Below are 12,013 nucleotides of genomic sequence, written 5' to 3'. Positions count from 1 at the left end.
ACACACACACACACACACACGAGTTAATCAGTGTCATGCTGATGGGGGTTGGAATAAAGAAGGGGGAGTGGATATAGTATCTCAAGTATGATGCTGTCGCCATGGTGACATTCGGATGAGCACATTGGGTGTCCCCCAAGGGGAGGGGGGGGGTTAGCGCTGAGTAAGGAGGGGCACACACACACACACACACACACACACACAGGCATCCCACAAATGTCTACAAACATTCTCCCTCCACTCTCTTCCATACTGTGTGTGTGTGTGTGTGTGTGTGTGTGTGTGTGACCTCACCCAATACACTGAGGTGTCATTAGATCAAACACACTCACACACTTATACACATGCATACAAGTATCCACAAATATTCACCCTCCACCCTCTCCCATGGTGTGTGTGTGTGTGTATGTGTGTGTGTGTGTGATCTAATGACACCTCTGTGTATTGGGTGAGGTCACAAACACTTTCTCTCCCTCTCTCTCTCTCCACCCTGTACATGATGTCATTTTTGTTTTCTGTTGTTGCCATGGCTCCATCTGGATGTGTTTCCCTTGAGCATCTCAGCACACACACACACACACACACACACACCTCCTCCTCCTCGTCCTCCCAAAGCCGCTGATGTTGGATCCCCCTCTTGACTGCAGCACGCAGATATGGGACAAAGCCGTTCCCTCACACACACACACACACACACACACACACACACACACACACAAATCTGGGTTAATTTAATTTACTCCACAATAAAAACCTGGAGATTACATGCTCCAAACAGCCTCCAACAACGATTATGAATCCAATCTCCTCGTTCTCCTCCTTCTTTTCGGAGAGGATTTCTTGCGTGTTATCTCCTCACATCCACGAGGCACAGCACACCTGAATTCATTTACAGTAATTATCCAGTGTATCACTCATCATCGTATAGTTTTTCTCCCCTGCAATCTTAAGCTTTTGTTGCGAATCGCATCCATTTCTGCTGTGCATTTAATATGAACACCATTCTGCTCCATTTTATTTTATTCCACAGATGATCTATTGTGTTCGGGGCAATAAATTATACATGTGATTATTTATTATTCATCAACCAGTAAATCAGTGTTCTGGCACGTTCAGGGCAAAGTGAGGTGTAATAAAGCATGGGGGTTGGGGTTGGGGGGGGCTTGGCGCTTTGTGAGGGGGTTCAAGCTTGGGGTCTTACACAAGCATCAAATGTCGGTGCTTTTATTCTTAAATAAACTTTTAGTAGATGGATGGACAAATGGAGGGATGGATGGTTGGATGAATGGATGAATGGAGGGAGAAGTGGAATGGATGGATGGATTGATGGATGAGTGAATGAGTAGATGAATAGGTCGATGGTTGGATGGATGAGTGGATGGTTGGACAAGTGGATGAAGAGATGGATGAATTAACAGGATGGATGGATGGATAGATGGATGGGTGAGTGGATTGAGGGAATGGATGAATGGATAAATAGATGGACATACAAGAAGATGGATGGATTGTTGGAGGGACAAGTGGAATGCATGGATTAGTAGATGGTTGGATGGTTAAATGAATGGATAAAGACATAGAAGAATAAAGGGATGGATGGAGGGATGGATGGACGGGTGAGTAGACTGAGGGATTGGATTAATGGCTAAATAGATGAATGGATGGACAACTGGAATGCAGTGGATATAGGCTTGGATGGATGAATGGATGAGTGGAAGGATGGATGGATGGATAGATAGATAGATAGATAGATGGATGGATGGACAGATGAGTGAATGGACAAATGTCACAAATGTTCTAGTCATATATAAGTTACAGCAGAATGAAATAGACTTCTCCAATGCTTTGGTATAATATGTGGATGGATGGATGGATGGATAAATGAATGGATGGATGGACAAGTGGACACATGGATTAGTAGATGGTTGGATGGATAAATGAATGGATGAAGAGAGAGATGAATAAAGGGATGGATGGATGGATGGATGGCTGGATGGGTGGGTGGACTGAGGGGTTGGATGAATGGATGGTTGGATGGATGAATGGATGAAGGGGTGGATGAGTGGATGGATGGCTAAATAGATGAATGGATGGACAACTGGAATGCATGGCTAAGTGGATGTAGGCTTGGATGGATGAATGGAGGGATGGATGGGTGTGTGGGTGGACAAGTGGATGGATGGATGGATGGAGGGATGGACAGATGAGTGAATGGACAAATGGATGGAGTTAACAGTTTTACTGACATTCTAGTCATATATCAGTTACAGCAGAATGAAATAGACTTCTCCAATGCTATGGTATAATATGTGGATGGATGGATGGATGAATGAATGAATGAATGAATGGATGGATGGATGGATGGATGAATGAATGGATAGACAGACAGACTTTACTGAGAGAAAAAAGGTGACAGCAGTCTCTCTCAGTTAACCGGTAAACCTCAGCTGCCTTGATTTTAATCTGCCTCACTTGAAGGTCGCTTTGGATGAACGTAATAATAAAAGTCTGTATCTATAAACGTGGTGAACGTCCTCACAAAATCTAAGCTCACCACATCTAAAGGGTTCGAGGATAAAAGCCTCCGTCACTACAAAGCAGCGTTTGCATGTGTGCGTGTTCACGTCTGAATGATCCTCCTGACTCGTCCCTGCTTCACTGAGCTTCTTGAAGTCACTCTGCCTTTTCTGTGACCAAAACACAGGTTTAATAAAGTTCTCTAACCGCTTGTTTGTCTTCTGTAGCCGTACACCCCCCGAGACACAGAGACGGGGAGGGTCTGCTCCACGGGATGAGCGCAGGAACTCATTTCCTGAGTGATCTCAGAGGTCAGAGCTGGACACGGAGGCCAAGTGGACCTACAGTGACGCCCTTCTGCGTCTAAAGTCAGAGGCAGATCTCGTAACTCTGACACTCAGGCTTTTATATCTTTACACGCTGCTAAGTGAAGCTCCGTGATGCTTTAGCTATAAATTATTATTATTATTTTATGATCGGCTGAGATACAGAGACGTGGTCCTGTGATAACATTCTCATTCTGACCTTTAAAGATGGATGGATGATTGGAGGAGGAGAAGATCGGGGGATGGAGGAGAAAAATGGAGGCAGAGACATAACAGCTGGGCTGAGAGATGAGTTAGAAAGACTATCTTTTTAAGGCTATCTGTCTGTCTTTCTTTCTTTCTGTGACTGTCTCTCTCTCTCTCACTCTCACTCTCTCTCTCTGTACCCATCTCTCTCTCTTTTAGTGTCTTTTGTGTCTGTCTCTCTATTTCTGTCTATCGGCCTCAGTCTGTCTGTCTCCCTGTCTGTCTGTCTCAGTTTCGCACTGTGTTTGTCTATCTGTTTGTCTGTTTCTGTCTCTCTTTCTGTGTCTGTGCCCATCTCTCTCTCTCTCTCTCTCTCTCTCTCTGTTTCTCTCCTTTCTGTCTATCTGTATGTCTCAGTCTGTCTCTCTCTTTCTGTGTCAATCTGTCTCTGTTGGTCTCTCTGTGTCTGTCTCTCTTTATTTCTCTGTCTTTCTGTTGGGCTCTCAGTCTCTCTTTCTGTCTTTCTCGCTATTTCTCTCTCTCAGCATGTCTCTCGCTTTATTTCTCTGTTTCTCTCTCTGCCTTTCTTTCTGTCTCTCTCTATATTCTCTATATATCTTCCTCTCTCAGTCTGTGTCTCTCTTTCTGTCTCTATCTCTCTCTGTTTGTGTCTTTCTGTGTGTGTCTCTCTCTGTCTACCTCTCTGTCTGTCTGTCCCCCCCCCTCTCTCTCTCTCTCTCTCTCTCTTTCTCACTCATCTTTTGTTCCTCTAGTCTTTTAAAGACACCTAGAGCACAAAAGGCCAGTGACGATCACGCCGACACCACATCTCTCCCTTTGATCTCTGGCCTGAAAAAAAAAATCACTGACAAAACCATCACTACCATCGCCATCATCATCATCATCGCCATCGCCATCATCATCATCATCACTTTACTAATCCACATCAAGAAAACTATTTGAATCAGAGACTCTCAATAGCTCATGTATCGTTCAAATCACCTTAACTAGGAGAGAGAGAGAGAGAGAGAGAGAGAGAGAGAGAGAGTGTTCAATATGATGCTCGCTCGACCATTTAACAATAATCATTTGGGAAACTCCACCCACATCTTAATGTTCATATGTAGCTCAAGGTTCAGCTGATGCTAGTTTTACAGTGCGAGACCGTAAAGAACGAGCCAAATTAAGCATCATAAAATATCAAATTATTACAACTTTCCATTTAACTCAAATGTAAAAGATCAGCTAAGACAACTTCTGGTTCAGAGAACACTCAATACTGTCAGGTTTTCAGCTTTTATCTTTGAACGTGTTTATATAACTCCACTACAAAGTTGCTGCAACGTCATAGTTAGCACAACGTTATGCGAATATTCTTACAACATTGTAGAACCTTTGTTTTCTTATTAAAGCCTCGGGATGTAAGAGTTTCGGACATTGCTGCCCTCTGTGGTACAAAATTGCTATTGCAAGCTAGTCACAGAATAATATTTATAACATATTAATCGAACGGATGAAATAAGACACATTCAGCTGTGTCCCAAACCACATTATGTGCACTTAATAGGATGTATAAATAGTACAGATAGACACCTTTAGTCTACTGACTCACTGCTTAGTGTGTATACATATAACAAGTGGCTGTCTTTTTAGCGACCATTAGCATGCTAATGGTCGCCGGTTAGCTCGCTGACATTGGCTGTTTTGTGCTTTGTATTTGTGTTTGTAGTTCACGGACGCAATCCCAAGGTACAGCAGTGTCTTTTGTTCTTTGAGATCTGAACACATCACAAAGCTGAAAGTACCAAGCGAGCTAAAACACAAAGGTGTTGTTGAAGTTAAAAGACTTCTCTATTATAATCTTGAGCTTGACTCAACGAGGGCCAATCTTTGGCCGTACTACTTTCAGGTAGCACATATCTGAGCTAGCGTACAGTGTGAGTGTTTAAAAAGTTCCTGAGTCACTCACAGAACAGTACTCACAGTGTATTTAAAGCTTTTTTAAGCATCAAATAAAATCCTACTCGCTGCAGCTTTAAAAACGGACCACTCCGACGATGTTCATTGTTTGCTGGGATCTCACACAAAATACATCCTGTAAATATCTGCCTCGTAGAGTGTTAAAATGTGCAGGAATGTTTGTTTTTTTTTTGTGCCAGTCACTTTTTGTCTTGTAAATAAGTCAAGAAGAAATGATCGAGGGAATCGGTTGAAAGCGTCAGACAAAATCTACGTCAACGAAAAAACAAACAAACAAACAAACAAACAGGAGTGGTTTTTGCTAGATAGCTCCTCCGCTGTTTAAAACACACACAGTATCACCTGGAAAATGACACCGCAGACGTGAATCTGAGCTTCAAATCAGCGCTCTCGAGTCCTCCTTCTGTACATCAGGCTGAGGAGAGCAAACATAATTAACTCGAGTGCTAGGCACAAAAACGAATGAATGCTAATCCCAGCTCGGGGGGTTTCCTGAGCTTACGCTGCGTTCATCAAAACCAACAGGCCTCCTCAGTCACTCTCTGGTGAATGAATGAAGCCTGAACGGAGGGAGGTTTTACAGTTCAGGGCGGCTCATTAGGAGTGAAAAGCGCACTGTGTAATTAGGATAACCCCTTTCTCTTCCTCTTTCTCTTCCTCTCGCTCTCTTGCTCTCAGATAGATTTACTCCTGAACTTTACTGTTAACAGGCACTCAGCCGTCGTTGTCGTCGTCGTCCTCGCAGCCTCCCGGCGGGAAATGACAGTGACTCCAAGGAGGATTTTCAAGAATTGTAGTAAGAAAGAGAGCGTGAGAGAGAGAGAGAGAGAGAGAGAGCGTGAGAGAGAGAGAGAGAGAGAGAGAGAGGTAAAAGTGCTGAAAGCACAGAAAGCCGTATTACTTTTATTACAGTAATAGGATATTATATTACATTATAGTGTTACTACGAATGCATTAGGGAGAGAAAGAGATGGAGGGGGGGGGGGGGAATGCAAAAGATGCCATAAATATTGTTAAATTGCACACTGTACATCCTGTGTTATTCTTGCAATCTCTAGAGTGCTTCATACAGCCCTAAAGCAAGGGCTCAAACGCTAAAATAAAAAGCAGAGCAATGCTAATCTAAGTACAGGATAATAAGGCAATGGATCCTGAGCAGAAAAATGCGGTGGTGGGGTGACAGAGGAGGAACTGAATAGAGGGATTAAGTGCAAGCGCAGAAATGCAGATGGAAGATTCGGAGTTTGGACACCGTGCAGTGGACCGAGTACATCCTGGACACGTTTCCTCTTCTAATGAGGCACAGAACCACTCCGAACAAGCACTAAACAGACTCCACAGACGCTAAACAGACTCCATGCAAACTCCACATGTATTCTGTGAGCTGCCACTAGGAGAAACTTCCGTACGAGCGATAAGAAGGTTGCGGGTTTAAATCCCAAAACACTGATGGGGGGACAAAAGAGAGGAAACTATAATGCCATAATGTTTCACAACATTAAATGCAACTACAAATGGATAAAAAGTACAAGTACAATGTCTCGTTCTCTAATAAATGAAAGTTGCTGTGGTGTAAGAGGAATAAAACACACTTTGGGGGTAACAGTAACTCTGCTTCCTCACACAGAGTATAGGATTATCAATCAAGCCAATTATATAATCCTCCCTCTGGAGGAACCGTTAAAAAATGACGCACCAAATATTACAGTTGTACCTGTGCTATAAGAAGTTTTAACCTGCTCAGTAATCAGTACAGGTGTCTCACGTATTCAAGCTTGAAGCAAACGACGTGATCATGTGACCAACTACGACTGTAAAAAAAAAAAAAAAGTCTCATCCGGGTTAATGTGTAATATTTAATCAGGAGAACGTTTGCGATTAAAGGGTTGGATTGAACCTTTTAGACGAACTCTTATATAAGCTCTCCGATCGCTCACTTTTTCTCTCGGGGGTTTTGTTCAGGAAGTGCTGATTCCACGCTTGGCTTGGTAAACCTAATAAATTGATCTGGCTTGTCGTTCCTCTCTCCAAAAAAACAAATGTGCCAAAATGACTCAACAGTCCACAGCGTGCTTTTAAGAGGAATTTAGGATGCAGCTGTAGGGAGGAGGCTGTATTTTTGTTTTAAAAACGCTGTAGCACCAAGTTCCTCCCTGTTTAAGTCCATCTGCTTAAAAACCCACTTATGCCATCCACACCGTATTACTATTACTGTATGCACCAAAACACTGACATCAGAGAACGGATCACGTCCGAAAACATCACGTAGACCAGGAACGGCATCACTATTAAAGATAGCAGTGTAGCACAACAAGACAGCTGTGGGTTACCGGTGTGTAACCATGCCCCTACGGGTCGTGTGTAGTAATTTTATACATATGTAATTCAAGCCACCTGAGCACGGCAAGCCTCAGCTGGAGGTTGGTAATAGGGTTTTTGGCCGATGTTCACAGCGAGACGTAGACACACAGGAGAGAGAGAGAGAGAGAGAGAGAAAGGCTTTGTGTTTGTTTAGGCGTCACAAAGCCACTGACTCAATGGAGCTGAAAAATGTTCTGGCGTTTAAGTCTAGTGTTTATTCTAGAGTTCACACTGCATGACTGGACTCGGGACGTTCTCGCACGACACTGCTGTACTCTGGATTGTGATCGGTCAGAAGGCGTTGCTCAATTCTCTCTAGAACAGCAGCACTGACAGCAGCGCAGGTTTATATTAAAGCGCTCGTTCTAATTATAACGCGTTATCGTTTCTATAGTAACAGCTCGTTGTACGGCGGACGCTCCGCATAAACATAATTAACGTTTAGGGAAGGAGTCTCCAGTGTCAGCAGTAAAGCTGTAACTTTTCTTAAGGACAGAGGAGTTTACGTTGTTTTCGTGTGGTTTCTCGGTAACACGACACGCTGCGTTTTTAAAAAAAAAAAAGAAATCGTATTAAATGAAGCGAGAAGCTGGTGAGGGAACGACTGCCTGTTTATAGCTGCTATAGTGTAAGTGAGAACAGGAACTAACCTGTTTTGCAGGCGTTCCACTTCCTGTGTGATTGCAGATGGATGAACAGTACAACATTTTTACAACCCTTTATTAATCAAATAAAACTAGTCATTGTTGGCTGATGTGGCGTAAGAGCAATAAAACACTTCACACTTGTTAGACGTTGTCAGTCCCTTCAGGATTTCGAGATTTTTCTATCGGACATGAGTACAGATGAAAGGTCTCGTTTGTACCAACAAACATCACCGCGAAAGCGCGTGCAGATTTTGGGCCGAAACAATCAGAGACAAAGACAAAAGTGTAAACTCCTCTGTCCTGAAGATGTGGGGAAACTTACAGTTACAGCTTTACAAAGCGCTGACACTGGAGACTCCTTCCGTAAACGTTACATAAACCATTATTCATCTTATGAAAACTTCACCGTATCAGTGATTTCTTTAAGTGGAGTGTTTCCATGGAGTGTCTGAGTAAGTAAAGGTCCCTGTGAATGAGCTGTTACCATAGAAACCATAGCGTAGAGCTGCTGTTATAGAAAATTAATCAACGCTTTCTGACCAATCAGAATCCAGAACTGAGTGAGTGTGGTAGTGATCCATATCGACTTTTTTTTTTTTAAAAAAAAAACAATGGGCTGTAACCGAACAACTCCGCACTGTGACAAGCGAGCAAGAATAAACCTTATTTGGATATAACTTCTGCAGCACATGTTCTCTCGCTCACAAGAACGATCTGGAAATATTTCAGGATTGAAATGGTCTAAAATCTCCATCACGCCGCTGAAAAGTGTGTGCAGGATCGTGTGTCAGGCTCGGACAGATTTGGGCTCGGCTCTTGGCATCTGTGAAAGCGTATCTTCTCTCTGAAAGCTGAAGCATGACCTCCAGGTCAGCGTTTTTGATGCGTTCTCCGGTTTCTCCCGAGCCTCGAGCTCTGTCACAACCCACTACACGACCACAGGACGACAACACACTCCACTGAGTCCAGCCTGCACACACTCAGCACTGTGAGATCATCACCACCACCATCAGCAGCAGCATCAGCATCAGAAATGCACGTGAGTGTGGATATGCCTAACAACAACAACAGTGCAAACACACACACACACACACACACACACACACACACATATACACACCACTACAGACGTGTGCATCAGTCAAACGCTGTGACATGCAGAAAATCATTAAAGATGCGATGAACATGCACGATGATGTCATGCAATCCCATACCTGCCCTCACTCACACTCCCACACACACACACACACACACACACACACACACACTCCTGCACCTGCATGAACGATCCCCTGTAGAAGCAGCAGGCGGCCGCAGACAGGGCGCTCCACAGACTGCATCTCTCTGTCATGCTTCCGCTTTTCCTCCTCCTGACTCCTTCTATCACTCTTTTTCGTCTTAGGGTCCACTAGAAGGTCCGGGTCATGCCCCTCGTCGCTCACACACACACGCACACACACACACACACACATACATGCACACACACATAGGATACGTACGAGAGTGTGTGAGCACAGTGCCGGCAAACGGCTGCTACTGCTCTCTCTTTCTGCCTCTCACTCTGACTGTCTATGCTTCAGAGAGCTGGCAGGGATTACCTCATCGCTCTCGGACGAAAGGAGGAGGTGGGGGAGAGAGAGAGAGAGAAAGAGAGAGAGAGAGATGGATAGAACGGGGGAGGGAGAGATGGAGGGAGGGAGGAAAGCCAGCGAGATGCTAGCAGCCACCAAGACCCCACCCACTCCCTCCTCAACACCCTCCTCCAGGGTTTCAAACAATACTGAGAGAGAGAGAGAGAGAGAGAGAGAGAGAGAGAGAGAGAGAGAATGCCCCTCATGCATTCAGCACCTTTTGAAAGGAATTTTTCCTTTTATTCCTTTCTAAAAGAAAGCAAAGTAGGGTGGGCTTAAGTGGGGGAGGACAAGGCCAGGCTTTATACACTCTCCCTTCTCCCTCTGAGTTCACACACACACACACACACACACACACTTGCTTGTACTCAGTGTACAACATGAGCTGAGCATGCAATGCAAAGTGTTCTACGTTTGTCTCCCAGGAACACGAGAGAACCCCATTAACCATCTCCACAAGCCAGAACACTGCACTGCAACCCTGCTCAGGTTCCCATCAGAGCGCCCCTAGTGGTCAAAGTTAGGCACTGCAGTGCGTCTATGACCGAAAAAGTGCACACTTTTAATAATGCAAAGCCTAAAACTGTTTAAATTACATTCCTTCCTGTTGAAGATGTTGATTAATTCTCTTTAACAGCGGCTCTGACAGTAGCGCAGGTTTATATTAACGCGCTCGTTCTGATACGTTATCGTTCCTATAGTAACGGCTCGTTCACAGGGACGTGTACAGCTCCCCTAATGATAAACAGATTAACAAAATCGTCGATATGGTTTTCTCTAAAGTTTTCTGTAAAGGAGAATAAATGTTTATGCGACGTTTATGGAAGGAGTCTCCAGTGTCGGAGCTTTTTGACAGCTGGAACTTTAAACTTTAAAAGTTTTCCGGCATCGTCTTTGCGGTTTCTCGGTAACATGACAAGCTGAAAGTTTTTTGTCTTATTAACTTCGAGAGAGAGAGAGCGAGAGAGAGAGAATAAAGAGAGGCGGGTCAGGGAACGACCGTTTACAGCTTCTATAACGGAAGTGATGACGCTTGACTACTTTTGGTGTGTTGGAGGTTTTTAAAAAAAATATTAATAACGCATCTATCTGTTAAAATTCAATGAGGCAACGATTGTTATTTTGCTTACTAAGCCTCAACACTCTGTCAGAGATCCTCACGGTAGCTACAACTAAACTTTTCCTATTTCCTAAGACTTCCATATATGTATTCAGAGGCGCGCCCTCGTTTCCGTGTATGGTCCTTAAAGCGCCGCTATCGTTTCCGTGTAAGAATTTAACGACGCTGATGTTCCCTTCTGTCTTTTGTGTTCTACGGAAACATCTTACTGGACAGATGGAAGATGAGCGTTAGCATGTAGAACGACACGAGTGTGCTTTTGTAGCTTTGATGCTAATCCGTAAGCGTGTGCTTTATGTTCTGCGGGATAACACACTGATCCTTTGTCATGAGTGTGACGTGCCTGTGTGTGTGTGTGTGCGTGTGTGTGTTTTGGCTTAGGAATTAGACACATAATGCAAAGGTATGATCAGATAGCGTACATTCTTCTTAATATTCACCTGCATGCTTTAATCTCTCTCTCTCTCTCTCTCTGTCTGTCTCACTCTCTCTCTCTTTTGACCTCCTCGTACCCTCCTGTCCTACTTCTCAGCGTCTGTTTGTTCTTTTTCCCTCCCCCCCTTTATCCCTCTCTTTTGTTTTCTCTCCATATTTCTGTGCTGAGCACGACTATCTATCCCAAATCCCTCTTCACCCCCGCAATCAATCCCTCTCCCTCTTTCCCTTTCTCTCCTTCTCTGGGTTAAACATTAATTACACCAGCCGCGTGATGACGGTAGAAACGAGAAGACGAGTAGAGAGCTCGTGAGTGGTCATGAATACCTCCACTCCCTCTCTCTCTCTCTCTCTCTCTCTCTCTCTCTCTCTGAATTTTCCTACAGGGTCCAGCTCCCTCACCTTCCCATTCTTTCCTTAACAGCTGTCTCCTGTCCAAGCTGAGGTCTGACTTCCTCAGGAGCATCTCCCAGTTTGATCTGTTGAAGTAATCCGACACCATGGCAAGTCCATTTACAGACCTAATCAGTTTCTCTGGCTATGGTGAGGACTAAAACAGAGTGTGTGGTGCTGATCTAGTAAAATAATCAACGACAGGGCGGTGTGTTATAGAGCAGAGCGTATTTCTAACACGTACAGCTACGTTGTGGAGTTTTGAGATCGTTTATGTTTGATTAAATAGTAGTTAATGATGTGCACCAAACTGTAAAAGAATTTCTAAACCGCGTGTGTGTGTGTGTGTGTGTGTGTGTGTGTGTGGGAAGGCTTGTCTCGGACAGTGTGCCGTACCAAGTGTAGGCCATGTGCCAGAGA

The 12,013-nt window shown here is 44.1% G+C and overlaps 1 protein-coding gene across 1 annotated transcript in view; it reads right to left on the bottom strand.

Moving 5' to 3' along the window:
• Nucleotides 1-9,759, bottom strand: part of LOC128620076 (SH2 domain-containing protein 3C-like) — a 34,071-nt gene extending 24,312 nt beyond the window's left edge. The window contains exon 1 of the mRNA XM_053644727.1: nucleotides 9,291-9,759. Within this exon, the coding sequence (XP_053500702.1) occupies nucleotides 9,291-9,365 (75 nt within the window). The 5' untranslated portion in view covers nucleotides 9,366-9,759. The remainder of the gene's footprint in view (nucleotides 1-9,290) is intronic.
• Between the last annotated feature and the right edge of the window lie 2,254 nt (nucleotides 9,760-12,013).

The sequence above is a fragment of the Ictalurus furcatus genome, chromosome 16 (assembly GCF_023375685.1).
Source record: "Ictalurus furcatus strain D&B chromosome 16, Billie_1.0, whole genome shotgun sequence".
Lineage (NCBI taxonomy): Eukaryota > Metazoa > Chordata > Actinopteri > Siluriformes > Ictaluridae > Ictalurus > Ictalurus furcatus.
This window is presented reverse-complemented; position numbering and strand designations above follow the sequence as displayed.